The sequence below is a fragment of the Cavia porcellus genome, unplaced genomic scaffold, assembly GCF_034190915.1.
Source record: "Cavia porcellus strain 051 isolate PalLab524CR breed Dunkin Hartley unplaced genomic scaffold, mCavPor4.1 scaffold_4, whole genome shotgun sequence".
Taxonomy (NCBI): Eukaryota; Metazoa; Chordata; class Mammalia; order Rodentia; family Caviidae; genus Cavia; species Cavia porcellus.
The window spans coordinates 9360492-9386734 of NW_026947487.1; the positions used below are offsets into that span (position 1 = coordinate 9360492).

The 26243-nt window shown below is 46.8% G+C and overlaps 1 protein-coding gene across 3 annotated transcripts in view; it reads right to left on the bottom strand.

Annotated features, from left to right (window-relative positions):
- Thsd4 (thrombospondin type 1 domain containing 4) overlaps nucleotides 1-26243 on the bottom strand; it is a 537636-nt gene that overhangs the window by 434303 nt on the left and 77090 nt on the right. For all 3 annotated transcript variants that reach the window (XM_063246801.1, XM_063246800.1, XM_063246799.1), the window contains one exon: nucleotides 14828-15177. In XM_063246801.1, coding sequence (XP_063102871.1) covers nucleotides 14828-15165 — 338 coding nt within the window. In that variant the 5' untranslated portion in view covers nucleotides 15166-15177. The remainder of the gene's footprint in view (nucleotides 1-14827; nucleotides 15178-26243) is intronic.

Consider the following 26243-nt stretch of genomic DNA (forward strand, 5'->3'; position numbering starts at 1 on the left):
AGACACTTGAGAAATGATAAATATGAACCTTAGAAAGAGACCGAGAGATGGAGGGATGGGGGAGCAAAGGGAAGGGAAGGAGATGTAAAAAGAATTAAGATGTTTTATATACAACCCTAACCCATGCAGCAGACATATGCTAATAAAAATAAAAACTACAAAAGAGGAAACTTAGGTAATTAGTTTCTCTGGGTATCAGACGCAGTGGGATGGAGATGAAACAGACAGCGGTGATTTCCTACCCTGCTGTACGGCCATTCATTTATTTTTCCCCTCTGCATAGGTTTTAATACATAAAAGTGATACTGAAAAGAAAAGCATCCAGGCAAGCCCAAGGTCATGAGTTCGATCTCCAGTTCCAAAAGAAAAAAAATATATATATACCCAGCAGGATGTGGGGAGGACCCTGAGTAGCAGACGCGGAGGGCTGAGGCGGGACACTCCCCAGGCTGCATCGTGTTACATGCATCAGTGGGAGAAAGCAGAGAAATGATTTCAAGTCTTACATATGCAGTAGTTTGACTACACTGCCTCAGACATAGGCTGTAAGCTGGAAAGATTTAGGATATAGAAAGAATCAGGGGTCAAAATACCCTTCTGAAATGCCACTGTCAATAACAAAGAAATCATACACTCCCAGAAAGATTCTAGATCAGCATAAGCACCAGCTAGATCTCATGCCCAGCTGGAAGCTTCTTAGGAGTCCCCACATGCTTGGGCCAGGGGTCTGTGGTGCCCAATCCCGTATTTTCAGCGATGACAAACATTCTGTGCTTATTCAGCCCTGTCCATCAGGTCCAAGTTAGGAACCTCACACACTTGACTTTTCCCTGCACCAGGCCCATCATTACCCTCCATTCAAAACACCTTCCAGCTCCATTCTGCCCAAAAAAACAAAGTTCAGACCTGGAGAGCTGTAGGGCCTGTTAGCTGTGATATCTTTTCACGTACCGCTGCCTCCACACCAGCAACTCCAGACTTCACCTCCCTCCCCCACACCCCACCCCAATCCCTGTATCTTTCCAGCCACAATGCATCAATCACACACTATTTCCCAAACACCCAGGCTCTTGTGCTCCAAGAGCCCACTCTGAATTCCACCTTCCCTCCTTCCGCACGGTGCAGCCTTTCAGGCCCAACATAAGCATCAGCTCCTTGAGTGCCCTCCCACATGGACAGCCCACATGCCCACTGCCAAGGCACCAATGCAGAAGCTGGGTGGTGCTGCTAGATCGAGGGCCCAGCTCCCTCACCAGCCTTTCTCACTCACTCATCCAGGGCCACACTTATTCCTGAGCTGGCCCCCAGGTGGAAAGACCTAGTTTAACTGCTCAGTGTTGCAAGCTAATGGGGCAATAAAGATCTTAGGCTCATTAGCAAAAAGGGCTCTAAGTTCCAATAAGCAAGTCAAAGGGGAAATAGCAAAGTTAGGCTGGTAGACAGTGGCCATCTAGAGAGTTCTAGGAGCCCAAATGAAAGGGAAGACAAAGAAGAGAGGGCACAGCCCAGGATCAGGAAAAAAAAAAAAAAGAAGTGAGTTCCAAAGAGCCACAGATCTAAGACAAACTGGACAGGAGGGAGTTTGCAGCCTAAAACTGCAAAAAGCCCCTTTTTCCTGAAACATGCACTGTTCCACAGTGCCATCTGCCAGAGGAGAAAAGGGTACCACGTGCTCAGTTAGCTCCAAGAAGCAGCAAGCAAGTGCTGGGTATGGCCAGATGTCTGTTCAGAAGTTCAAGACTGGAACTCCTGCCAGGACCACAGCAAATAAGAAGCAAAACCCTGACCACTTAAGAAAATTAAAAACTAAGATGATAAAAACAAAAGCACTCCCAGTCCTGACTGTGTGGCACACACTATCACATACTTTAGCTGCAGGTCTGACTTGCTCGACTGCCTCTGGTCCCCAGGCCTGGGGCAGTGAACCTGTGGCACTCATGCCACAGCAAGCCGTTTATATCACTGAAAGCTCTAAAGGTTTGCCATCCTTAGGATAGGTTGGAAGCCAGCATGAGAATCCACTGGGAGGTTTGCTCTAAAAAGGATCCCAGATCCCTGTGCAGGGTAGGAAGGGAGGGAGAGACATAGGGACAATGTGGTGAATCTGTACCACTAACAAGAAAGCAAAACATCACACGTGAGTCCTGGAGTCCTTTCAGGAGTCAGGAGCTTAGCAAGCCGAACTCAGGAAACACGAAGTTGGTACAGGAGTGACTTGTAGATTAACGGGTCCTTTATGCATCAGAAAGCCAAGCGTGAAGAAGAGCCCTTCCTGGGCCACAGAGCCACCACCTACAGCAGGCGAGGCATCTGGGCTGTTGGCCTGACCTCCACCCCCTCCCCAAAATAAAACTGGGCACAATCTCCAAACTTGGGCAAGGACCCCAGGAGGTGACCTGGACCCTCACTGCTGACACTGCCATCAGGATCCTTCCTTTCTAAGCTCCTGTTTGAGAAAACACCAAGTGTCCCTAAGAAGTCATTCACAGTGTCCATGGTACCTCGGAGTGACCCTGGGTTTCCTGGACTGCTCTGCAGGCCACTCACACAATATGTGCCCAAAGGGACAGAAAAAGGACAAGGAAACCAATTTCAGCACAACACAAAGCACTGCTCAGGTGGCTGCAAGGATGTCACTCATGGCTGCACGGGTTACTCACTGCACAAGGACACTTGGGAGTCACAGTGCAGTGTGAACCCATCTCCCTAGTGGGAAGATGGAGTGGGCCAGAGGACAGGCATCTTTTAAGATTTGTGGAAAGGCCAGGAGTGAGTTAACAGAGGACCCGGAGAAAGGCATTTCCAGCTAAGGCTGAGTTAACTGTGTGTTCCATGGATCTCATACACGCTAGGCAAATGCTCTCCCACTGAACTACACTCACACAGTTACTATTAGAGAGCTCAAGGGTGACTTCCTACCCTATCTGCACCCTATCAGAGGCTGAGGCAGGAGGATGGCAAATATGAACCCAGCCTAGGTAACTCAAGAGAAACCTTGTCTCAAATTAAAACAAACGGCTGGGAAGGTAGCTTAGTGTGAAGGCCCTAGGTTCAAACCACCAAAAATGAGGAGGAGAAGAGGAAGGAAGAGGAGGAGAAGAAAGATAGGGAGGGAAAGACACAGAGAGAGTGAGAGAGCGATAAAGAAACAAAGAGCCCAAGTAATCCGTGAGCTGGGTCCAATCGTCCACTCCTGACCTGTGTATCCATGGGCCAGCTGGTGCATAGCTCTTCCCACCAGCCCTTAGGTGGGGAACATAATGCCCACCTCACGTGGCCCCTGTGCAGATGCAGTGAAACCATGCGGGTAAAGGGCCCCGCACAGGGCATGGCCCAAAAGTAAGAGTCACGGAGTCTGCGACTGTGACATGGGAGGACATGAAGACAGTGCTGTCGGGAGGGACAGAGCATGCATTCATCTCTGCAGCCTAAGTAAGATGAGCCAGGCCCTCCTGGGTGTCACAGCTGTCACCATGTAAGTATAACCGGAACCCAAGTGGTGCTCCAGGATCACAGGAGCTTAGGAGGACCAAACGAGATTGTCTGTGAGGCACAGTGCCCGACCAGAGCAGATGCTGAACACATACAGGCTCTTTAACCCACTCCCCTGGGGACCTCACACAGTGGTCTCTGCCCCCTGGCGCTAACCCACAGCAGGTTAAAGAAAGCTAGAGAAATATTTTCTGCCCATTCTGCTAAATTCATTAGCACCACAGTGATGATGATTCTAATATGACTCATTTTTTGAGCGTGAGAGGCCTATGGAGAAAGCAAGGGTGTTTCTCTCATATTCTGGGGTTCACTCTCATTCCAAATTTCCACACCACTTCTTCTGTGCCTGCTCACCATATATCAATACACCTTTTTCTGTATTATAAGTATGTAACATTTCAGGCAAAACAAACATCTTCCTTGCATCAGAGGATGTTCTTTAGAGACACATCTGTTACCATCAGTTAACTGAAGGAAGGCAGGATCTGTTCTAGTTTAATGCATCCCTAAAGACAGGTAGCATGGTGTACCTAAATGATATATTCAGTATTCAGACAGCTCCTTCATCAAATGCCTGCCGTGCGCTTTCTGCACCATATCCCATAGAGCCTTCACCGTAAACAGCAAGCAGGTCGCAACTCCTACTTTACACCTGAGGAAACCAAGTCCATGGGACATTAAGCACCTGGCCATGCTGGTAAGCCTGCAATCAAGTGTCACTGTAATATGTTACTCCATGGATGAATGCTAAGCTCTTAAGGAGCTTAAGTAAATGTGAGACAGGACAGTTTTTAGATAGCAAATTCACATTCATAAAGGATTACAGGGATGAACTACTTGGATTGAGGATTTACTGGAAAATGGGAGAAAAATTATTGTTTCCCCCACAGTCCAGAAAGAAAAAGTTTTTAGCAGTAGCCCACAATGAACTGTGCTCCAATTAATGGAAGGAGAGGGAAATGTTAGCTAACTGCTGTCGGGCCCTTAAGGCCACACGAGGACCAAATGTTTCAAGAGGGAAATGATTCATGGGTAATTAAAGAAAACATTGTGTGCTTGGAAAGCAGACCAGAAAGGGAAAGGAAGGCTCCAGGGACAAGCCTGGTCTAGGGTATTAGCTGGGGCTGGAGGTAGTGGCCAACCAGAGAGAAAAACTAGCAGTTAGAGCAGAGACTTAGAGCAGTCTGGTCCAGATCCCTGTCCTGCAACCCACTGGCTCTGGGACTCAGTGATTATCACCTCTCTAAACACAGAATTATTTTCATGTTAACGAAGGGACAGCTGGGTGTGGCGGTGCACACCTATAATCCCAGGATGCTGAGGCAGGAGGAACGCCGTGAGTTTGAGGTCAGCCTGGGCTACATTCCAAGACCTTGTCTTAAAAAAAAAACATACAAAATAAAAGACAGGACAACATGGATAGCTGATGCATAAGAGTCCTGTGAAGTTAAGCTCAGAGTCTCATATGGTCTGTCACTATTTTCTGTCTGCTCTAACAAATTCCCACAAACTTAGTGACTTAGAACAGCAGCAACTTCTCTAACAGGTGAGGACACCAGAAGTTTGCAATCAGTATTGCTTGACTGAAATTAAGGTGGGGGGGGGGGCTGTGCACCCTCTAGAAAGTAGGAAGTAGGTGACAGTCACTCAGATGCTGCATGTTTTCTGCCAGCAACACAAACTCCAGGGGTTCCCTAAGACTGTCTCACCTGCTGACATCGTGGCCACCTTAGTTTGCATAGGCACACTTTGATGCTCACACGATGACAAAACTGCCCAACGATGCATTTCTCAGGATGTGTCCTTGTCATGAAGCCATGCATGAGTGCAATGACCGCCTCATCTTTCCCAGCTCCTGGTAGCCGCTGACACCCCCAGCTCAGGGCCACATCACTCCTGTCTCTAAGAGCAGCCTCCTCAAAGTTCTCTCTCTCTCTCTCTCTCTCTCTCTCTCTCTCTCTCTCTCTCTCTCTCTCTCTCTCTGCTGGCTTTGCCTCACCTTGCCTGACCTGTCTATCCAGTCTCTCTCTACTCATCTTTTAAGAGGATACTCATGGTGGCAGTCAGGGGCCAGTGGAATAACCCTGGATGATCTCCCCAACTCAAGATCTTTAGCATCGTCCCATCTGCAAAGATCCTTCTTCCAAATAAACCAGCACCCACAGACTCCAGAAAGTGAGCTCCAGCCTTCCACACACAGCAAAGCACTGTTCATCATCAGCCACTGTGGGACCTGTTACTATGGCCTAGAATGGAGATGAGTCGAAAGAACTACACAAGTAGAAAAGGGCCTGTGGCTAGATAAGAAACCAGGTGCCTGAAGCACCCTACAAGGTGGAGAGCCAACATAGGGGCCACAAGTAACACAGGGCACCCACCGTAGCTGCCCCAAACTCTCTCTAGCAAGAGTAAGTTACCTGTATCCATTTGGTGGGCGTAGGGCAGCCTTGGGAAGAGTAGGGCACTGGGGATATTTCTGCCTTAATTCAGTGTCCTCAATGGGACCCTACGATAATGCATAAAAGTGACATGGCACACAATACGTGCAATAAAAATGACAGTCACTGCTGTGATGGGATTGGCAATACCTGTAGGTGCCCACAAATGGAATAAGTAAAGGAGGCACTGGTCAATCACACATCCAGGAAAAGCCCCCTCCAGTCCTCCTAGGAAGGCAGATCAGGCTGTCACAGGGCGAGGCCCTGAAGGAGAAGTCCCAGGGATTCCGCGTGCAAAGCTGAGCTCCCCCTTCTGGGACACACATATTGCAGACAAGCTTTCCACAGCCCATCGGGTCCTGCTTGAATCCAAGTTATGAATGACTTGGAAAGGGTTCAAGACAGCATTCTTATGGCGAATGTGATCTTTGTTCTGATAACTAATGAAATACTTCTGACACTTAATGAAATGCCACAAGAAATGAACAAGGGCTCTTTGGAGGCTTGTCTGAGATCAGAGTAACTCAAGCTTAAAATCTGGCTCCAATCTTTCCTAACCTACAGGCAGAAACATACATACCAGCGGGCCTAGCTCTGCTGCAAACACTCTTAGGGAAAGGGCTAAGGTTTCCGATTTAGAAACCAAAGCACGTTAAAATACCGTTTATCTGGTCAGCATCAACAGGTAACTTCTTATCAAAGAATTCAGAGACTAAGTGGAATTCCTGCTTCAGAAGGAAAAGAAACAAAACTTTTTCCTTGGAAGAAGAAAATAAAGAACCCCACTGAAAAACAGAGCTTACATTTCAAACAGATGTACCTGCCTTGGCCACTAACCACCCAGGATGGCCAGGGTGGTTTTCCAAAGAAACCCAGAGAAGGTCAAGGCCTCCCCTTCTCTTTGCTGTGTGGTTTCTGCTGCTCATGTGTAACAAGACTCCCTAAGTAGCCACAGAAGGGCAGGGCAGCGGCATGCAGCTCTGCAGAGTTTAATTAACAGCGAGCTTTCCTAGCCCGCATTATGACCAGCCCCACTCAGATCAGGGGCCCTCAGGACAGATCATACCAAGGTTCTTAATGATGAGATGCAAAAAGCCTCCAATAAAGTGGGTGGAAAAGAAGGAGCTGCAAAAGCAAACAATTCCCACTGACACTGAGACAATTCCTGGGGGAGGTGGGAATGGCGGGGGAAACCTAGGAGACCTGATCCTGGCTGGCCTGCTTTAAAGCTGACCAACCTCCCAGGCACATACACGCGCGCACACACACACACACACACACACACACACACACACATACACATAACCTCTGCATGTGTACACAAACACAGGAAATCACAGAAAGAGACAGGGGCTCTGAATCCCAAGAAGTATCTGGTCAGTAATAATAAAATAATCAAGCCATGCTACTTTTGAGCAGTGTTTTATGTTCATGAAGAACTTTCACAGATGCTACCTCATCTGACCCTCACAACAGGTCTGTGTGGTAGACAAAGAACATATAATTACCCATGTTTTACAAATTACATTAAGTGATTCCCCTAGGTCATCCAGTTAGCACAAGAGGGGGCTGAGACAGGAAGTAAGACCTAATGACTCCCAGCCTGGGGTTTCTTCTGCAAGGTAAGAAATGGGAGTCCTTCAAATGGGAAAGGGCTGAAGCCCACGGCAGAGCAACAAAAGGTCAGACATGTGAATGACACTTTTTAAGAAAAATTCACGTTATGAGACAGAAGTCTAAAGAGCGGGATTTTGAGAGCCGTGATGTCAGCACATCTGTAGAGAGCCGATTGGCAATGCATCTCCCAGGCACCTTGTCCTTCCACAGCCCTGGAAGACAGGCATGATGGTGGGGACATTTAGGACAGCCACTGCGCTCGGTAACACTTCAATAGAGAGCAAGAGACCTTAACGCCTGGGAGAAGGCCCCTTAATTTTACAAATGTGGAAAATAAGGCCCAGAGAGATGAAATGACTTGCCTGGGTTCAAAGCATTCATGAGAGCGGGGAACTGAATTTTGAACTTGGGACACAGAGATCCTTATCCCATAGCAGCTGCCTTGGGAATCTGTTATCCTTAATTTCCTTCTGCTCACTGTCCCTAATTAATACCACAAGTCAAAATGCAGAGCACTTAAAGGCTGGGTGGGGAGTGCATGGGTTTTGCTCTTCATTTTTCTGGGAAGCAGTTGCCTATTTCTAGGGAAGTGGCAGGGGTTTGTTCATACAGAAACCGTCCCAGGATTTGGAAACTCTCCAAAATGCAAGTTCCGTGCTATGACCAAGCTTGATAATGCCTCCCTCCTTCCCAAAGACATCACATCAGAGTCCCTGGGGCCCAGCAGCATTACTTTATAGTGGAATTTGCAGTTACAATTAAGTTAAGGATCTTGAGATGAAGTGATTGTTCTGGCTTATGGGAAGTGTCCCATGTTAATCACGAGGGTCTTTATAAGAATGAGGCAGCTGGATGAGAGAAAAAGATGACATGACAGACACAGGAAGTTGGAGTGTGGGATGAAGGGTCACCAGCCAAGGAATGAGGGCAACCTGGAGTTAGAGACGTTAGCAAAGGGAAACAGAGTTTACCCTGAAGCCCTCCGAAGAAATGTCAACTTTCCAACACTTTGACTTCAGACTCCTGACTTCCAGAACCGTAAGAGAACAAATATGTATTATTGTAGGCAATTTAAGTTTGTGGTAAGTGTTCCAAATTGGCAGGAAATGAATATTCCTATTCTAAAACTTCTGAAGCAGCTGGCCGCAGTGGTGCACACCTACAATGCCAGCACTTGGGAGGCTGAGGCAGGAAGATTGCCATGAGTTTAAGGCCAGCCTGAGCTACATAGTGAATTGAAGACCAGCCTGAACTATACAGTGAGTCCTTGTCTCAAATAAACAAACAAGTGAACAAACAAACACACACAAAAAGCCTTCAGAAGCAAGCCTTGGATCCCTAATTAACGCTGGCTCCATGAGGCTGATGGGATGGTGAGTGGTACAGCCAACAATGTGCATCATGGGGGCATTAAGGAGAAATTTAGATGGACAGGACAAGGTACATCATCTGGCTTTCCAGTGGAAATCAATTGCTAACTAGCCTGTGTTTACAGGGCTTTCATTCCCAAACCCTCTAGGACTGCTGCAAAGTTCCTCCCTGGAAAGGTGCCTAGGGCTCCCTCACTTACAGTCTGGGTCCAGCCCCACCAAACCTCTTACAGCTTCCTGAGCACAACAGACTCATCCATGGCTCCAGCTCTCCACCCTGGCATGCACTTTGGGGCGATGTCTTCATCATCCTGGATGCTGTTAAAGTCCTTCTGCAGAGCCCGGCTCACCAACTGCTTCCCCTGCGAGGCCTTCCCAGGGTCCTCCAGTCCTCCCATCTTCCCTTCCTCCTTTTTACGCTTACTAGCACCTGGACAGTTGTCTGGTAAATATGTTTGCTTGTCTTCCTCCTCTACCCCAACTGCGTGAGCCTCTTGAAGACAAGAAACCTTTCCTGTTCCTCCTGTGTCATCAAACCATCCTCACCACATCAAATCTTTCCTACCTCCTTTCTTGCTTTTCCATCTAAACATACAAACCTGACCTTTAAGGAAGTATCCTCTAGCATAAAAACACCTTAACTTCCCAAGAATGAGACCCAAAGCCCTCAACACATGCCACTGGGTGATTAAGCTCGGGCTGCTTCCTCATCAGACACCAACAACATCCTTGAACATCATGCCTCTTTTACCTTTTTAGCTTCTTAAGGCAAACACAGTGCTTCAACATGACAAATACTCTAGGACCATTCGGTGGCTTAAAACCAAAAGCAAACCATGATGCTCAGGTCATTGCAAGCCTTGTAAACTGCGACAGCTCTGCATGGCCAGCACCTACAGATAGCTATAGCTGATGCACCCTCTGGGTTTCCCACACAGGTGTTGGAACGCATGATGGAGCCAGTGTCAGTGTGGCTATGCAAGATGCAAAGCTGCAGGGGAAACACAGCACTAGACAGTGACTTTGTTTTCCACATGGGACACACAGATACTAGTTTATTAAACTTCCTTTAGTTAATGAGGGTCTAACAGAGAAAGGTTTTCTAGAAGGCTGAGTCTGAGAGGGGTGCAACATGGCACAGACTTGGTTTTCAGCCTCACTCTTCTGCCTGTCTTCCACATGCCCTTGGGGTATCCTCTGACCCTTTTTGTCACCCATAAATGGAAACCAAACAGGTCTATCATGGGCTGCCACGAAGATGAAATTTAAATGATGCAAGTAAAACAGCTGCTAATGTTCTGGGCATGTGGAAGGCCTCCAGCCACCATTCCTGGGTGCTTACAGATGGTCACATAAATTAGTTACCTCACAACAACCAAATGAGTATGTGTATCTTTTTCCTCCTACTGACTTTACACACTCAGCTACATCCTCTGCCCAGCCCTTTTTATTTTTAATTTTTATTTTGACACCAGCAACTAAGTCACTAAGTTGCCCAGGGTCGAATTTGCAATCCTCCCTTCTCAGCTTCCCAGGGTCCAGTGGGTATATATGTATCTCTTCCCCACTGGGGTCAACCAAGATCGGCAGGATACAAGTAAAACGCCAGACTTAAGCCACCAATACAAAGCTGTCAGCTGCAGAAGCAGAACTCTGACCTACCATGCAGTTTATAGCTTCTCAGGAAGCACTAGCTACTGTTCTAGATTTCAGTAAAAGAGCCTACGTCAAATGTCACTCATGAAAACTGGTCACAAACCAGCCCTGGGACAAGAGCACTCCTGACCATCCAGACATTTCCACCAGGAAGCATCCCTCCCTCTCTGGGACTCTGGGAAGCCTATCCTGTTCCATCTTTTCCTGCTTCAAGCACTCAAGGGATATGACCTCCCTGCAGTGGGAGCAGAGGCCTTGATGTCACAGTTCCAGCACCTACAGGTGTCTCCAGGAGAGGAAAGTTGTGATGTGGCAGTATCTGCTGGGAAGTGCCATCTCCAGTCTTACTGAATCAAAGCCATCAGGTGGCCGTGCCATGTCACTCTGCCTTGGAGGCAGAAGATCACGGACTGAAACCTCCACAAACTGTGCGCTAAATAAATCTTTCTTTCCTTAATTTTGGGTGTTAGCTATTTTTCAGCAATGAAAGAAAAGTAAGTAAGACAGAGACAAAGGCCTGATTATGGGAGCAAATGAGACTCCAGAGGTCCCCAGGTATAGTTCAGTGAGGTGAATTCTATGTATTCACCAAGGCTGGGTCCAAATCCTAGCTTCTCTGTGTGGTCCTTCCTGAGGCTCCATGCCATGCACTGTCCCTCTGCCTTCATTCCAGTCGCTCCTCTGCCACCATCCTGCACAGACCAGCATCCTCTGGATTTAGCTGTCCTCCACCACCAGAGGCAGGCTCAAATCATAGCTGTTAGTGTCATTATTTCACCATTCTGGTGTATGCTGAAGACACTACCCATGTCTTGGGCAGTGCTTCTCAACTCTGAACTGCATGAGAGCTCTTTAAAATGAAACCACCTAGAATATACCACCGACCTACAAACCAGAGTCTCCACTAGACAGAGAAGACAGTGGGAACTTGGCAGCTTTCTTTTTTAACAAGCCATCCAACCCTACCGCAAGAGGCTCTCAGAGGTGCTCACCAAACTTGGAAACATCTATTATACATGATATCCGATTCCCAAATTCTTTTCCTTGGAAACTTGAGGTTCCAAAGAGATACCTCTAGACTCAAATCAATTGGACTGGAAGCTTACCCATGTCTGAGGATAAGCCCCAGGTTCTGAGGTTGCTGGGACTATAATGTGGACGTCAGGAATTCTGAAACATGAGCAGAGAAGTCTAACAGTCAGGTAAGGCTGAAAACCACTGCTCATTTGGGTATAGATTCCAGCTGTTTATACTGATGCTCTAAGGCTGCTACCACAACAGTTTAGCTTCCATCCATGTCACCAGCCCAGGTTCCACCTAAGGCTGATTGCCAAGATGGATTCTCATGCTTAATAAAAAATTATGTACACGTACCAACTCCCCACAACAAAGGCAACCATTACGTACTGCAAACATGTACTAATAGAAACATCTTTAAAAGTGTGTGAACAAATGCTCCAGGCTACCAGAACAGCCTAATTTTCACTTACCTTTGTGTCTTTCCCTGAGCCTTACAGCATCATAGATGCCTAATAAATGTTTGCTGGAAGGCCCGATCATTTGACTTGTTATCTGACTCCAATTAAGTTTTCCATTGCCTGGCATAGCAATCTAACAGTTTCTTAAACATCTAAATGCCAACAACCCTTGCCTCAAACCTCAAACCTAAAACAAAGTGGAGCAGACAGCCATCCAGGGAACATGCTGCCGTTTCTCTTTCCAGTCAAATACACTAAGCAAGCGCCTAATGACTGATAAATATAAGCAAACGCGATTTTCATCAGCCCGGAAGTGCATGACATCCGTCGGCAGCTTGGGCCTCCCAGGCTAATATTTGGATCATTTCATCTGAAACTGTCAAGTTATAAGAGCATGATAAAGACTTACAGGAACTCATAGTAAACACGAACTGGCCCCTCGTCAGTAAGTCAGGAGAAAAAAAATGTCCTCCTGCCAAAACGCACCAGCCGGAATGCGTGCAGCGCTGGGCTGCGGCCAACCAGAGCCTGCTCTGGGCAGCTCTCCACGGCTTCAACCACAGAGGCTGCAGAGAACCCCCTCCTTTTTCACCGGGGCCTCCAACCCATCCCTCTTCCCCTACCTCCAATGGGCGCCCAGCAGGAGGCTGAATACTGCAGGGAGCTGGGCATAGGCAGCTGCCTTCACAGCTCAGCATGTCCATAGCTTTAGAGTTCTGGAAGTCACTCATTCACCTAGGTCCCTTAATTCTTCCTGACAAAGTCTACATCATAGCTCTGCAGTGCCACGGCTGCTTGGGTTTGAGGCCTCACTGAACACAAACTAGCTGTGTGACTTCATGCCCTGGGCCTCTGTGTCCTCACTGGTAAACTGAGGATAATACCAACATCCATTTCCTAGAATTGTCAGCATAAAGTGACAAGGGCGGCACTCACTATGGAACACACCTTACTTAGTGTGTTCGGCAAACAGTAATGATCGTTCTATGATTTTGCAATCAACAGTTTCAAACCCAACTTTCTCCTTGTCTTTTTGATGTGTTGGTCAGTTTGGTGACAAAACTCATCTGGCAGCAAACCTGACCTTCACTGACCTAAGGCGTCCAGTTTTTACTGTGATGTCCTACAAGACTCTCAAAGGTTCTTAAGCAGAGCTTGGAAGGTGATGGATGATGTGGCTCACAGTTTGCGGTGGGAGGGAGGGGCCTGTTGGAAGGGGCGGGGCCTGCAAGGGTTTCTCTCCCGCCAGGTTCCTTCCCTCTCTGCTTCCAGTCCACGGTGTTCCGCCACACTTTCTGCAACGGTACCCTGCCTTGGTGTCAGCCAACTAGGAACTAAAACCTCTACAAACTATATCAAAATAAACTCCTCTTTTAAACTGTGGGTGCCAAGGTATTTTGTCCCAACCACAAAGGATGTAACTAAGACATAAGGCTGTTATGCTCTTTCTGGTATTCTAGATAGAGTATTCACATTGTCTGACAAAAATAATACTGTATTTGAATTATGGGATGCTGCCCCATACCCCAGAGAAAATGCCATTCACACATGAATATGCCCTGAATTATCTCTCTAAACTCTGAACAGTTTTGTCTTTTAAAATGCATTGCTGCCAGGCGTAGTAAAACCTCCCTGTAATCCCAGCATGTGAGAGGCTGAGGCAGCAGGATCACAAGTTGGAAGACAGCCTGGGCTACAGTGAGTTTAAGGCCCGTCTGCACTACATCGTGAAACCCTGTCCTCCAGCCTCCACTTGGCCCACAGCCCTGAGCTAAGAGCAACTCTGGTGCAGTGTCTGACTCTGGTGGGAAAGAGTGGCCAACCAGGCACCCGCCTAGCCAGAAGTGAGACCTGCTCCGGCCCAGACCCAGACCCGTGGGCATTAACACCCTGGACAACTAACAGTCCATGTCCTAAGCACAGAGGCAGCTCTTGCCCTTTTTGGTTTTCCTATCCATGTTGATTTGCTGTCTTAATTGTTTTTGCGTTAGAACTCTATCAAAGTCAATCGGAGTCCTGCGCACGAGCACCCCCTGCAAATACTGCTGAATGCATATGGGATAAGTATCTTTTCATTCATTAACACACTAGTTCTCTCCAGCCTCTGTATCTACCAGGAAGGCCGCCTGCTTTCCGCACATTTACGCTTTATGGAGTAATATAACTGTTTTGATTCCACAAGGTCCTTTCTAGAGTTTATCTTTCATTGACTCTAAAAGATGTTGAGGTCCTTAGACATATCCTCAGTGCAGCGTATTCCTTCAAATTAGGCTGGAGGAATTTTCTAGAAGTTTCTACAACTTTCTAGAAGAGTTCACATAACTTTTTTCTAGAAGAAGTCATAGAACTTTCTATAAGAGTTCATAAATCCTGAGCAAGGCCTGGCAGCACATACCGGTAATCCCGTTACTGGGGAGGCTGAGGCAGGAAGCATGCTGTGCGTTCGAAGCCAGAGTAGGCTACACAGTGAGACAATGCCTCAAAACAAAGCAGAAATATTCACAGCGTCCTGAAACTGGCAGCGTGGGTACAGAACAGCATTTAGGTCAGAAGTCCGCGTTCTTTTTCCTCAGCTCAATCCACACAGCCAGCGGCCTGGGGTCTGTCCTCCTGCCACCGGGGAAGCACTGGAACCCAAATCTCCCTATCCAGGTCTCCCCCTGGCGCCCCTAAGAGTTCCAGGCACTGCAGCAGGTGCAGCAGGCAGCCTGGGGATTGGGATGGGATGGGCAGGAGAAGGGCGAGGGGCGGGGACGCGGACTGGGCGCTCACTTACCTTCTCTGTGCCGGGGACGCGCGGGCCCGGGGATGTGGGTGCCGACTTCCGCGTGGCGGCGCCGCAGGGCCCGTGCTGGCGTGGGCGTGGGCGCGGGCGCGGGTGCGGGGGGGCGCAGGCGGCTCCTCGCGGGGGCGGTGCAGCGGCACGGACGCGCGCACTGCGGACACCACGTGGCCGGACACGGCCAAGCCGCGCGCGGGGGAGCTGGGCAGGCACGGGCGCGTTTGCTCTTTGACGCCGCCGCTGCAGCTGCGCGAGCAGGCGGACCAGGGCCCCCAGGAGCCCCACACTCCAGGGGCGCCACCGCTGCCGTCCGCGGGGCCGCTTTCTGCCATCCGCTGCGGGACCTGCGGAGACAGAGACCAGTCAGGAGAGCAGGACCCTCTCCTTGGCGGGACGTGGAGCAGGCAGAGGGGCCCGGGCACTGCTAGAATCAGAAGTAGCAGGAACACGCATGTCATCCCAACATTTAGGAGATTGAGGCAGGAGGATCACTGCCAGTTCCAGGCTAATCTGGCCTATATAGTGAGTCCAAAGCCTTAACTACATAGTGAGGCCTTGTCTCAAAAAATAAAAAAGCAAAAGAACAAAGTGACTATAATCCGGCCAGGATTAGAGCCATCTTTACACCAGCCTGGTCATAAAATAGAATTTTCATCTATATCTGTTTCTGTAGGCACCTATGAAGGGGCCCACAAAGCCAGGAGAGCCTAGGACCCAGAAAAGTCCCCGTGTAACCCTGACCTTTGGGTGCCAGGCACTGAAGACAGGAGTCCCTTTTATCCTCCAACTCAGGCGAGAGAGGTCCAGGAAGGTGAGCCCTATATCCCTCTGGGTCATAGCAGTGACACCACAGTGTACAGCCAGGCCGCCTTTGGCCACTCTGCCACCACTTGTAGCAGTGCTCCTGGGAAGTTTCAGAGCCTCTCTGAAGCCACTGTGTTGAATGGAGCAAAGCCCTGGTACCCACTTTTCCGCGGGCAGTGCAAGTCTTAGCAGACAGCTATGGAATCAGGGGCAATGGGAAATGTCATGAATTTACAGGTTCTATCCAGAGACTCATTCATTTAACCCGCCTTTCCACAGAGACCCACAAACCTGTGCTGTGGTCCTCTTGGGACGCAGACATGCCCAGCACCAGCTGTATGCCTGGTACTGAGTTAGGTGCAGAGGACAAAGACAGACACCCAGGTACAGACAAATGTACAGCAGAGCCACCTAAGGAGGGCCTGCTTGGAGGAATGGACAAGCCTCAGAGGGGGAGGGATCTGCACTCACTGTCCTCACTGTCATTCAATGGCAGATTAAGAATAACCCAGGTGTCCTCATGACAGTCCTGGTCACTGTCAATCCTGTGCTATGGAAGGTGATCCTGTCCAGACACTTTGCCATGGCAAGATGTGCACCCAAATGCACATCTCCTGCATGTCTCCTGCCCCAAATGCCTGCACATCTGGTCCCTTTGCTCTTATCTCAGAAGACAGCTGCTCCCACCCGTTACAGAGCCTCTCTCTCTCCCAGGCTCCATCCCTTCCTGGGAGCCCGAGCAGTTCCGTGACTTTCCTTGCAATGTGTGTTTTCCCACCATACCATGGACTTAGAGCTACATTGCAAAAGTGACCCTAGATCATCTTCATTTTTTTTTTTTTTGAATGTTGGTTTTGGGCAGTTCTGTGTAACCCAAGAGCTCTGAGACCTTGGTGCCACCTTCTCTCAAAGTCACTCCAGTGCCCACAGTGGGCCTTTATCGCTTCAACTGGGTTTAGGGAATGATCAGAGCAGGAGGATAAGCCAGGCCAAAGCAAGCAAGCATCCACTGGAGGGATAAGGGCCACCCTGTGCTAAGTGGATGGCAGTCTACCATCAGACAGCCAGGCTAAGGGCGCTCCATTCAGAGAGAGGCAAAGCAAGGTACAGTGACATGGGTGGGCCCAGCTGGAAATGGGCAGAGCAAGCACGAGAAACATGTGAGTGCTGCTGATCAGTACCTGAGGCTGCCTTTCTGATCTCAGCCAGACCATGTGCACTTACTCTGGGAAACAGGTGTAGCTCCTGCTTCTAAAAATAAGACAAAATAGGATATGGTGGTGCACACCCGAAATCCCAGCATTTGGGAGACTGAGACAGGAGGATCGCTGCCAATTTGAGGCCAGCGTGGGCTACACAATGTTTGTGCTTTCTTCTTCCACTGACCTATCTTGATTTATTAATACTAAAGTCATGGTGGGTGGCTGGGGAAAAAAAGTCTTGATCTATAAAGTCTATACCTGAGTGTGTTGAGTGAGTTGCATGGTGGTGGCCCTCTGTAAAGTTCTTTCCTTGGGTCAACTCCCAGAACTTGTGAGTCTGACCATATTTGGCAAAAGTCCTTGAAATTGTAGTTAAGGATCTTGAGATGAGGTCACCCTAAATTATACAGTGCTCCCTATATCCTTTTTACTGTCTTTGTTTTTGTCGTCATTGTTTGAGACTGGGTCTCTATGTATTCTAGGCTGGCCTTCAACTCACTGTGTAGCCCAGGCTGGCCTCAAACTTGTGGTGATCGTCCTGCTTCCACCTCTGCAAGCTGGGGTTAGAGGCATGCATCTCCATGCCCAGCTCTAAATCTTTATAAACCTGTAAGACATTGACATGGAGAAGAAGGTGGTTTGACCACCATACCAGAGACTGTGATGCCACATGTACCCCTGAGCTGAGGAATGTCTGGGCCACCAGAAGCTGAAAGAGGTGGGAAAGAATCCTCCCCCAGGAATTTTGGAAAGAACCCGGGTTTGAACATGTGGCCTCCCAAACTGCACAAGGAATGCATTTCTAAAACCATTTAGTTGGCAGTAGTTTGCTAAAATAATAGAGCATGTTGGGCCTTTGGGGCAAGGGAGGAAAGGGACTGGCACTGGAAAGGCCACATCAGGTTCCGTGTCAGGCACTGCGTAGACGGCACCTGTGCTTACAAACCAGCCGAATGGCTGAGGCAGCCCTGGTACCAGGTCACACTTTCGACAGCCCCTTGAGGCCCTCCCGGCCACCCTGGCAGACTGCTGGCATTTTGTTCCTTTTTAGAACAGAAACTGAGGCCTCATGAGCTGCAACTTGTTGTGATTTCAGGCAAGTGCAAAGCATAGACTCAACTAAAACTGAGCTCTTTACCCCGATCATGTAGGGTTATTTTATACTGTTGTTTTGTTTTGTTTTGTTTTTGAATGTCACATCCCTGCCTGTGCTATTGGTGGAAAACTGCAGGGTGAAAACAAGTAGGAATAAACCCCCTTCAATAGTTGTTCGGGTGGAAGGATAATTGAGAAACATGAAGAAAGGTGGAAATATGTTTCTGGCACATTTGAGGGATTCAAGTTATCCTCTACCTCCTGATCTCTCGGTAACAGAGATAACTCAGACACCGTCTGTAATATTTGGATTAGACATGCTGCTCTACTAAAAATCCCACTTCCTAGAACTAAGCCCACCCCTAATTTAGTTTCCTATTGCCAACTTGAGCAGGGTCCCTGGGGAAAGAGAACATGAAACCACATTCCATCCTATTCTATTCATAAGAATTCTCTAATTTATAGTTCATTTATGGTGAGTGATTTGAAATTCCAACACAGTCCCCATGCTAGGAATCCAACCGCAGACTCCAGAACAGTATTTTTATAGTACATAGCCAGAAACAAAGGGGGGAAAAGGCAGCAAAACAGGAAGGAAAGAAGAAAGGAAGGAGGAATGGAAAATAGGAAGAGAGAAAGAATGAATCAGAGGAAAAGCAAAGGGAGGAAGATTGGAACATTAACTTTCTGGTTGTAGCTACCTGAAGTCCTCCTAATAACTACTTCTCTCCTTTTGGCCCACCTTTTCTGCAAGGCAAGATCCAGGTAGGATCTTGCACCTTATCAGTATTTTGTGATAATAAATTCCTAAAATGAAGCCTGACTAACAGGATCTCTCTTAGCCCATGACAAACACAGGTGCAAAGAATAAATCCTGAGACACATGACTGCAATTTAAGCCTTGTAAGCTGTCCACATACTGTCCATCCTGGAGCCACACATGACATGTACAGACTGAAGCAGAAACTCAAAGTGTTTCCAAAATGCATCCTAGACTGCTGGTTTTCTTCTTTTACAAAATATCTCATAAATCAGTAAGTAAAGGAAAACTCAGGAGAGCTAGGAAGAAGTGTGTGTTATAGATTGAATGGGTGTATCCCTCCCAAATTCCAATATTGAAGCCTTAACATTCAGGATCACGGTATTTGTAGGTGGGGCCTTTGCGGGTAGTGGTGGTGGTGGTGGTGGTATGAGATTTAGATGGAGTTGTGAGGATTGCACACCAATTAAGGGGTCAGTGTCCTAAGAAAAGGAAGAGAAACCAGATTCTCCTACCCTTCCCCTCCGCTTCTGTGCCCCTCCCCCCCTCTCTTTCCCTCTCTCTGCCTCTCTTCCCCAACCATCCCCATCATCACCATATAAGGACATAAGAAGGAAACAACCCTCTAAAAGCCAGGAGAGAGTCTTCATCAAGGAACCAAATCAGCTGGTACCTTGACATTGGGCTTCCTAGCCTCCAGTACTTTACAAAATAAATTCCTCCTGTTGAAGCCACCCTGTCTGAAATGTTTTGTTTCAGCAGCTGGAGAAGACTAATACATACAACAGGAAAACAAATAAAAATATGTGACAACTGTTTCACCTTACATATAATAAAATAAATACTAACTGGAACAACAAAATTCCATTTAAACCCATTATATTGACAAAGATGATCAAGTTTGACAACACTGATAGGGCAACAATGTTCTCTACTGATGGGGATCTAAATTGGGGCAACTTCTTTGGAGGAAACTTTGCCGTCCCTAACAAGACTTCAAATGGATGCGCCTTTTAGCTCAGCATCTGTACTTTTAGTAGTTCATCCTATAGATACATTCAAAACCATACTTGAAGTTTTATATGTAAAAATTTATATTGCATCATCATCTGTAAGAAGAACCACAAAGCCTGGAAACAACCTAAATGCCTGTGAATAGGAGCTTAGCTATTGAAATCTAATCTATCCACAGGATAGAATACAATCTGCCTGCCAAAAGGAGGCAGATTTATATCCATTAAAGTGCACAATCCCTATAATGTATTAATTAGTTAAAATAAGTAAGTAGTTGAAGAGAATGAGTCTACTTGTAGACATTGATTTTAAGCATTTGGTTGAAACAAAAAATAATGTTGACTTTTGATTTATAATTCATAATTACATATGACCTAATGTGAGCAGTTCTCTGTTCCTGGCATCCCAAAGAAGCCAACTAGAAAATCTTTTGCTATCCAACAGGAGGGGAATGGACTCAGCTTGAACCATGAACTCAGGAGAGATACTGTTGGGGAAAGGGACCAGAGCCATTGGTTCCTTGGTCACTCTGCTGGAAATACAAATTCCAGGGAGGAAGTACCTGCTTTACCTACCTTGCCTACCTTGGCTTTAGCTAGCAGGATGCCTTGAGTACATTCCCAAAGATCCATTACCAACCTACACAGTGATTTCATCAACAGCCCAAGGGAAGGGAAATCATTACCAGGCTGCTCTACATACCCATCTGCCCACTAACGTATCCCATCCCTGCCTGACATTATCTAACTCTGCCCATATAACTAACTCCAAAGCACTATCAGTTATAGGATCCAGCTCCAAGACCAAAGTCCTTGAGAGGATTTTAGTTTTTCCCCAGAACTGTCACAGCCTTTTCTTTTGCACTGCCCAAGTCAAATGGGATTGTGACCATCCTTTGTCTTACTAATATTCATGCCACCACTTTCTCCTGCTCCCTGGTTTATGTCCTCTGATGAGTGTTAAGAGGTGTCTTGGTTACTTTTCTCTCATTGCTGGGACAAAATAACACCAAAAATTAAAGAAGGAAAGATTTATTTAGCTCACAGTTTGTGGAGGTCTCAGTCCATAATCAAGGAGATGGCATAATCAAGGCATGGCAGACGAGAAACAGTTGATGATGGCAGAAGACAGAAAAAACAACCACCAACATTGGGAGTGCAGGCAGAAGACTTTCCATCCCTTAAATTGTATGTAAGCCACCTACTCTCGGGCAGGTGAAGCACTCACACTCATAATCCCAGCATTGGACCATGAATCAATCAAAAATTCTAGAAACCTGCAAGCTGCTACCTATCCAGCTGGCAAGCCAGGCCTGTTAGCAGATGTTCATCAGTGAACACCTACACACCCCATTTATTCAGTGTAGAACCTGGGCTAATCAAAAGGCTAATTGCTTTTGATGCATTATTCAATTTAACCTTAAGCGTAGCCACATGAAAACGTTCTTATCATTCTCCTTCTACATTTGAAAATTCTAGGCTTCCAGAGGACAGTTCTTAAAATTGACAAAATCCCTACCAGTTCATGAGCTCCTAGGACACCTCCTGTGGAGATTTTCAGCAGTGACTGGAAGAACATTAAGAGGGGTTATGATTTCACGCTGTTCACATGTGAGCAGGTGGTCACTAAAATTGGAGAGACAGTTTTTAAAAGAAGTCATATCCTTAGACTGGTGAGCCCTAACAAAACGGGGTAAATTCACTTAAATGATTGGGCAAACAAACAAATAACATTATGGGGAACAACACACAGATGCAGGAAAAGGACCAGGTCATGAAGTTCATATGTGATCTCTGTGAAAGCTATGATCCTCCATTGAAAGGAGGGAGAGGCTAATTCAAGGATTACACCAAGATGAGCAAAAGAGGACAAGTGAAACATCCTCTGTTGGCCTTAACTGCTCTAATGCAAATACTATGCTATTACCAGGTTCCATTCAAAAGCTCTTATTTCCATCTCAGAGATGCAGTGATGGAGATAGAGACCAGTGGTGTGGACTGATGGCTAAACCATGGGCTTTAAAAATACATTCAGAACACAAAATAATGCCCTCCCTTAGTGGGGTCAGTTAGGTGGAATGAAATGAGTAAGCAGGACATGTAATATACCATGGGTCATTCTTCAGGGTCAGAGGAGCAAGACCTCCAATTCTGTTCCTTCATTGAGAGGAGATACATGACCAGTCAGAAGTTGTATAATGTATAAGAAGCAGGCCTGTGCTCTTTCCTCTGTACTGGAGGTTTCCAGGCTAGGGACAAAGAAGGTGGTAACAGAATCTAAAGCAGAAATTGTTTCAGCATGCTCAGCCCTTCCCTCAGAGAGTAGGATGTGTCCTACATTCAGGGAGACCACAAGGGGGTGGGGGAAGGGCAGGCATGTATATTTTGGACAGAATCCTCCAAACTTCTGATATTCCTTTCTTCTAAAATATACTGCTGGATATTATGGTGCCTCTCTGTTATGGTTTAAGTCTGGATGTTCCCCCAAAGCCTCATGCAGTCATGGGGGCAGGCTTCTAGAATTTATGATTGATTCATGGTCCAATGCTGGGATTATGAGTGTGAATGCTTCACCTGCCTGACAGTAGGTGGCTTACATACAATTTAAGGGATGGAAAGTCTTCTGCCTGCACTCCCAACGTTGGTGGTTGTTGTTTTTTCTGTCTTCTGCCACCATGAACTATTTCTCCTCTGCCATGCCACCCTCCCTTGATTATGGACTGAAACCTCCGCAAACTGTAAGCTAAATAAAATGTTCCTTCCTTAATTTTGTATGTCAGGTATTTTGTCCCAGCAATGAGAGAAAAGTAACCAAGACACCTCTTAACTCTCACCAAGGGGACATGAACCGGGAAGTAGGAAAAAGTGGTGGCATTCATATATATGAGTAAGACAAAGGATGGTCACAATCCCATTTGACTTGGGCAGTGCAAAAGAAAAGGCTGTGACAGTTCTGGGGAAAACTAAAATCCTCTCAAGGACTTTGGTCTTGGAGCTGGATCCTATAACTGATAGTGCTTTGGAGTTAGTTATATGGGCAGAGTTAGATAATGTCAGGCAGGGATGGGATACGTTAGTGGGCAGATGGGTATGTAGAGCAGCCTGGTAATGATTTCCCTTCCCTTGGGCTGTTGAGGAAATCACTGTGTAGGTTGGTAATGGATCTTTGGGAATGTACTCAAGGCATCCTGCTAGCTGAAGCCAAGGTAGGTGAAGCAGGTACTTCCTCCCTGGAATTTGTATTTCCAGCAGAGTGACCAAGGGACCAATGGCACTGGTTCCTTTCCTCAACAGCATCCCCCTGACTCCATGGTTCAAGCTGAGTCTATCCCTGTCCTGTTGCTTTCTGGTTTGCTCTCTTTCCACTGGCCTCCCAGACTCATTCTGACAAATCCCTATTGTTTTGTTAGTTTCTGGTGCCTGAAGTAAACAGTGCAAAATGTTATCTAAGTGATCACAAAAAGACTAATGTACACACAAAATGTGGTGACCAAAACAATGTAAAATAAACCAGGTTTTCCTTTGGTATTGGACTTAGAGGAGGAAAAAGCCATCAGCAGAACCTAAGATGTAGAGCAGAGGTTGATATGCATCTGGAATGGTCTCAAGATGAAGAGAACCCAAGGTTGATAGAGATCTATGGAGAGAGGAGCTGATCAGAGCCAGCATGACCAGAGGGCTGAGGCTCCGTGAACTGTTGGGGTTGAGTTGGTAGAAAAGTCTCAAGCCAGACAAAGGGAGAACTCAGGGAAGAATAGAGGTGACTGTTGGAACAACTGTGGCCTTGTTGTATTTTATCATGACCTTTTTAAGGGGTTATGACCAGGCTGAAAGAGGTTCAAATAAATTAGAGGTTAATGGCTCAAGGAAACATCATCATCTTGGAAAAAAACGCAGTGCCACATAGAAAAAGACTTGTAATATAATATGAAGTTTAAGAATGTCAAAGAACAAACTGGAAACTCTGCTGCAGCTCAAAATTATAGTCATGTAAAGATCCTGTAAGCCAATAAGCAAAGCCTGGAAGGAGACACGGAAAAACAAAAACATCTGATCTGTTACTGAAGTTGAGCCTGGGATAAGTTTTCTTGTAATTTAAAAAAAAATTCAGTTCTGGTTACAATACTGCTTGCTCAATAAATAAAAATATATAGATTAAAGGAAGAAAAGATTCAAAACAGATTGTGAGCAGTGGGAGACCTAAAGGAAACCAAGAGCTGATCAGTTGTAGTGTTACTCCCAGAAAGCCCTGTGAATGGCTGATCCCTGCCAAGGAAGCTCCTCGCTAGACACAGCTTCAAATGTCTTTAATGGATTCAGTCTTGGTACTAATGTGAAATCATGTAAGATTTCACTGTTTTCTAATTCTCTTTCTCCAAAATTGAGCCTACCATCTGTTCTTCATAGAAAACAAGTCACGTGCAAAGTCTGACATGCTGAAGTCTCATCCTAGAAGTGAGTGGAAAGAGTAAGTCTGGTTTTAGCCACTTAATCAACTAAATATCTTGAAGCAAATATTACAAGAGTACACCTTGGAGTTGGAGCAAAGAGAGCATAGGTTTGGAAAGCTGGGAGCCAAGGAAGGCAGGAGGATGGAGCTGGCAGCCCAGCAAGGATACATGTCACCCGGGTCCTGAGCAGGAGCCAGGGAGTCCTGAATCTGGATGGAGAATCTCCATCAAAGCAGACCTCTAGCAAGGACCCCCACTAGTTTCCTTTGAAGTCAGTGGTTCAGCAGTTATGTTACTTTTTCCTCATTATTGAGTCAAAATACCTAACTCCCAAAGTGAAGCAAGGGAAAGTTTATCTCTTACAGTTTGGAGGTTTCATTCCATACTCTGCTGGCTCCAAGGCAGGGTGGCATGGCAGGGCAGTCATTCATGGTCACTGTAAAAGCAAGAATGAACAAGGCCCTAAAAAAGGAAAGACACACCTTCTTCCAGCCCTTATGTTGTATGTCAGCATCATCCCTGGGCAGATGTAGCACTCACACCACCAACACCAGCACTAGACAATGAAGCTATCACAAATGCTAATTCAGCTGCCTCCATGACAGCATGAGGTTTGGGAGGGGGAGCATCCAAACACAAACCGTAACAGCAGCCCATCTGAGTCACCTATCCTGACACAACACAGGGCCAGAGGCCCAGTCAAAAACCCCTAGGTAGGGAGCCCTGAAGTAAGCCCCACCCAGCCCTGCTATGGCAATGACTCATGCAAATAAGTTCCAAAAGGCATTTCAGGAACACTTAGAAGAATGCATTTGCATCATACCCAAATAAGTGGCTGGAAGCCAAGGAAGAGAAAAATGAGGAAAGAAAAAGACTAAGCCTTGACAAAAATGTAAGCCACACATAGTCATTATGCATGTATAAGATGGGGTGCTCTGCCAATTACAGCTGAGTATCATACTCCACAGCTCTCTCTCCATCCCTGTGTCCCCCTAGTGTGAGAATCCATGCAGCCCATGACTTCAAATACACAGGCTCTGCCTGTCTCAACATGGCTATGCAGTGGCCCAAGCCAAACCTTGAGAACGCCCAGGTCTACCTACTTCTACTCCTGTGCCAGTTTCCTAACCTGTGGTCCCAAAGGCAACTTACAACTGAGTCCACCTCACAAATACTGAGAAATGCAAATTCCTATCTCCTATACTTTTTCCGTAATGGAAAAGAACCTCAGGAGCAGGATCTAGAAGTCTGCATTTTCAACAAGCTCCCTGGTGATGTGAATGTATCCTCCAGTTTGAGAATCACTTGGTGAGACTAAGAGGAAAGTACTAAACTGAGCTCACCCTGAGGGCTTGGGGCCTCCACCCTAAGCTGCTACTTCTTCCTTCACCCCCTGTGCTATAGCCACACCATTTTATTCATGTCGAGTTTCCCATGCTGGGACCTAACCCTTCCACTTCTGCCTTTCAAGTTGAGACCAACTCTGAGACTACCACATGAGACAGAAAACGTTCATGAAATGAAACCTGTTCAGCATAGTACCTACATGAGCACATTCAACTAGCAAAGATAGAAAGGTGAGCACAACAGAAAGGGCAGACTCCTGGGAAACTCTGGACTGGACTCTTTCTTCTGGCCCCAAGGATACTCTTACTTGCTTTGAGATTGGGGACCAATGAGTCTGTCATTCTGAACTTCAGTTTTCATATCCATAAAATGAGCTGGATGACCTCAATGGAGGCCCCAGGTTCTTTCCAGTGCTAACCAGCTCTGATTTTTCTTGGAAGAACAAACATTCCTTGACATTTTTTGATCTACTTGAAGCATCACAAGAGAGAGGTAATCCCAGGTGGTGCCCAGAATTCCCCTACCAGCAAAGAAGCTCTGAGTACAGATCTTCCTGAAACAGTGAAAGGAAGCCTGGAGGCCACAGAGCTCAAAGGCAGGCCCAGCCAAAATGATGCGATGAGGTAAATATTTGGATGTGACCTGCCTAGTTGGAAACACTCCCTCCTTCTGCAACTGACCTGATTCTCTCATCAGCCACATGAAACTGAGTCATCCAGGGTTGCTGCAGTTAACTCA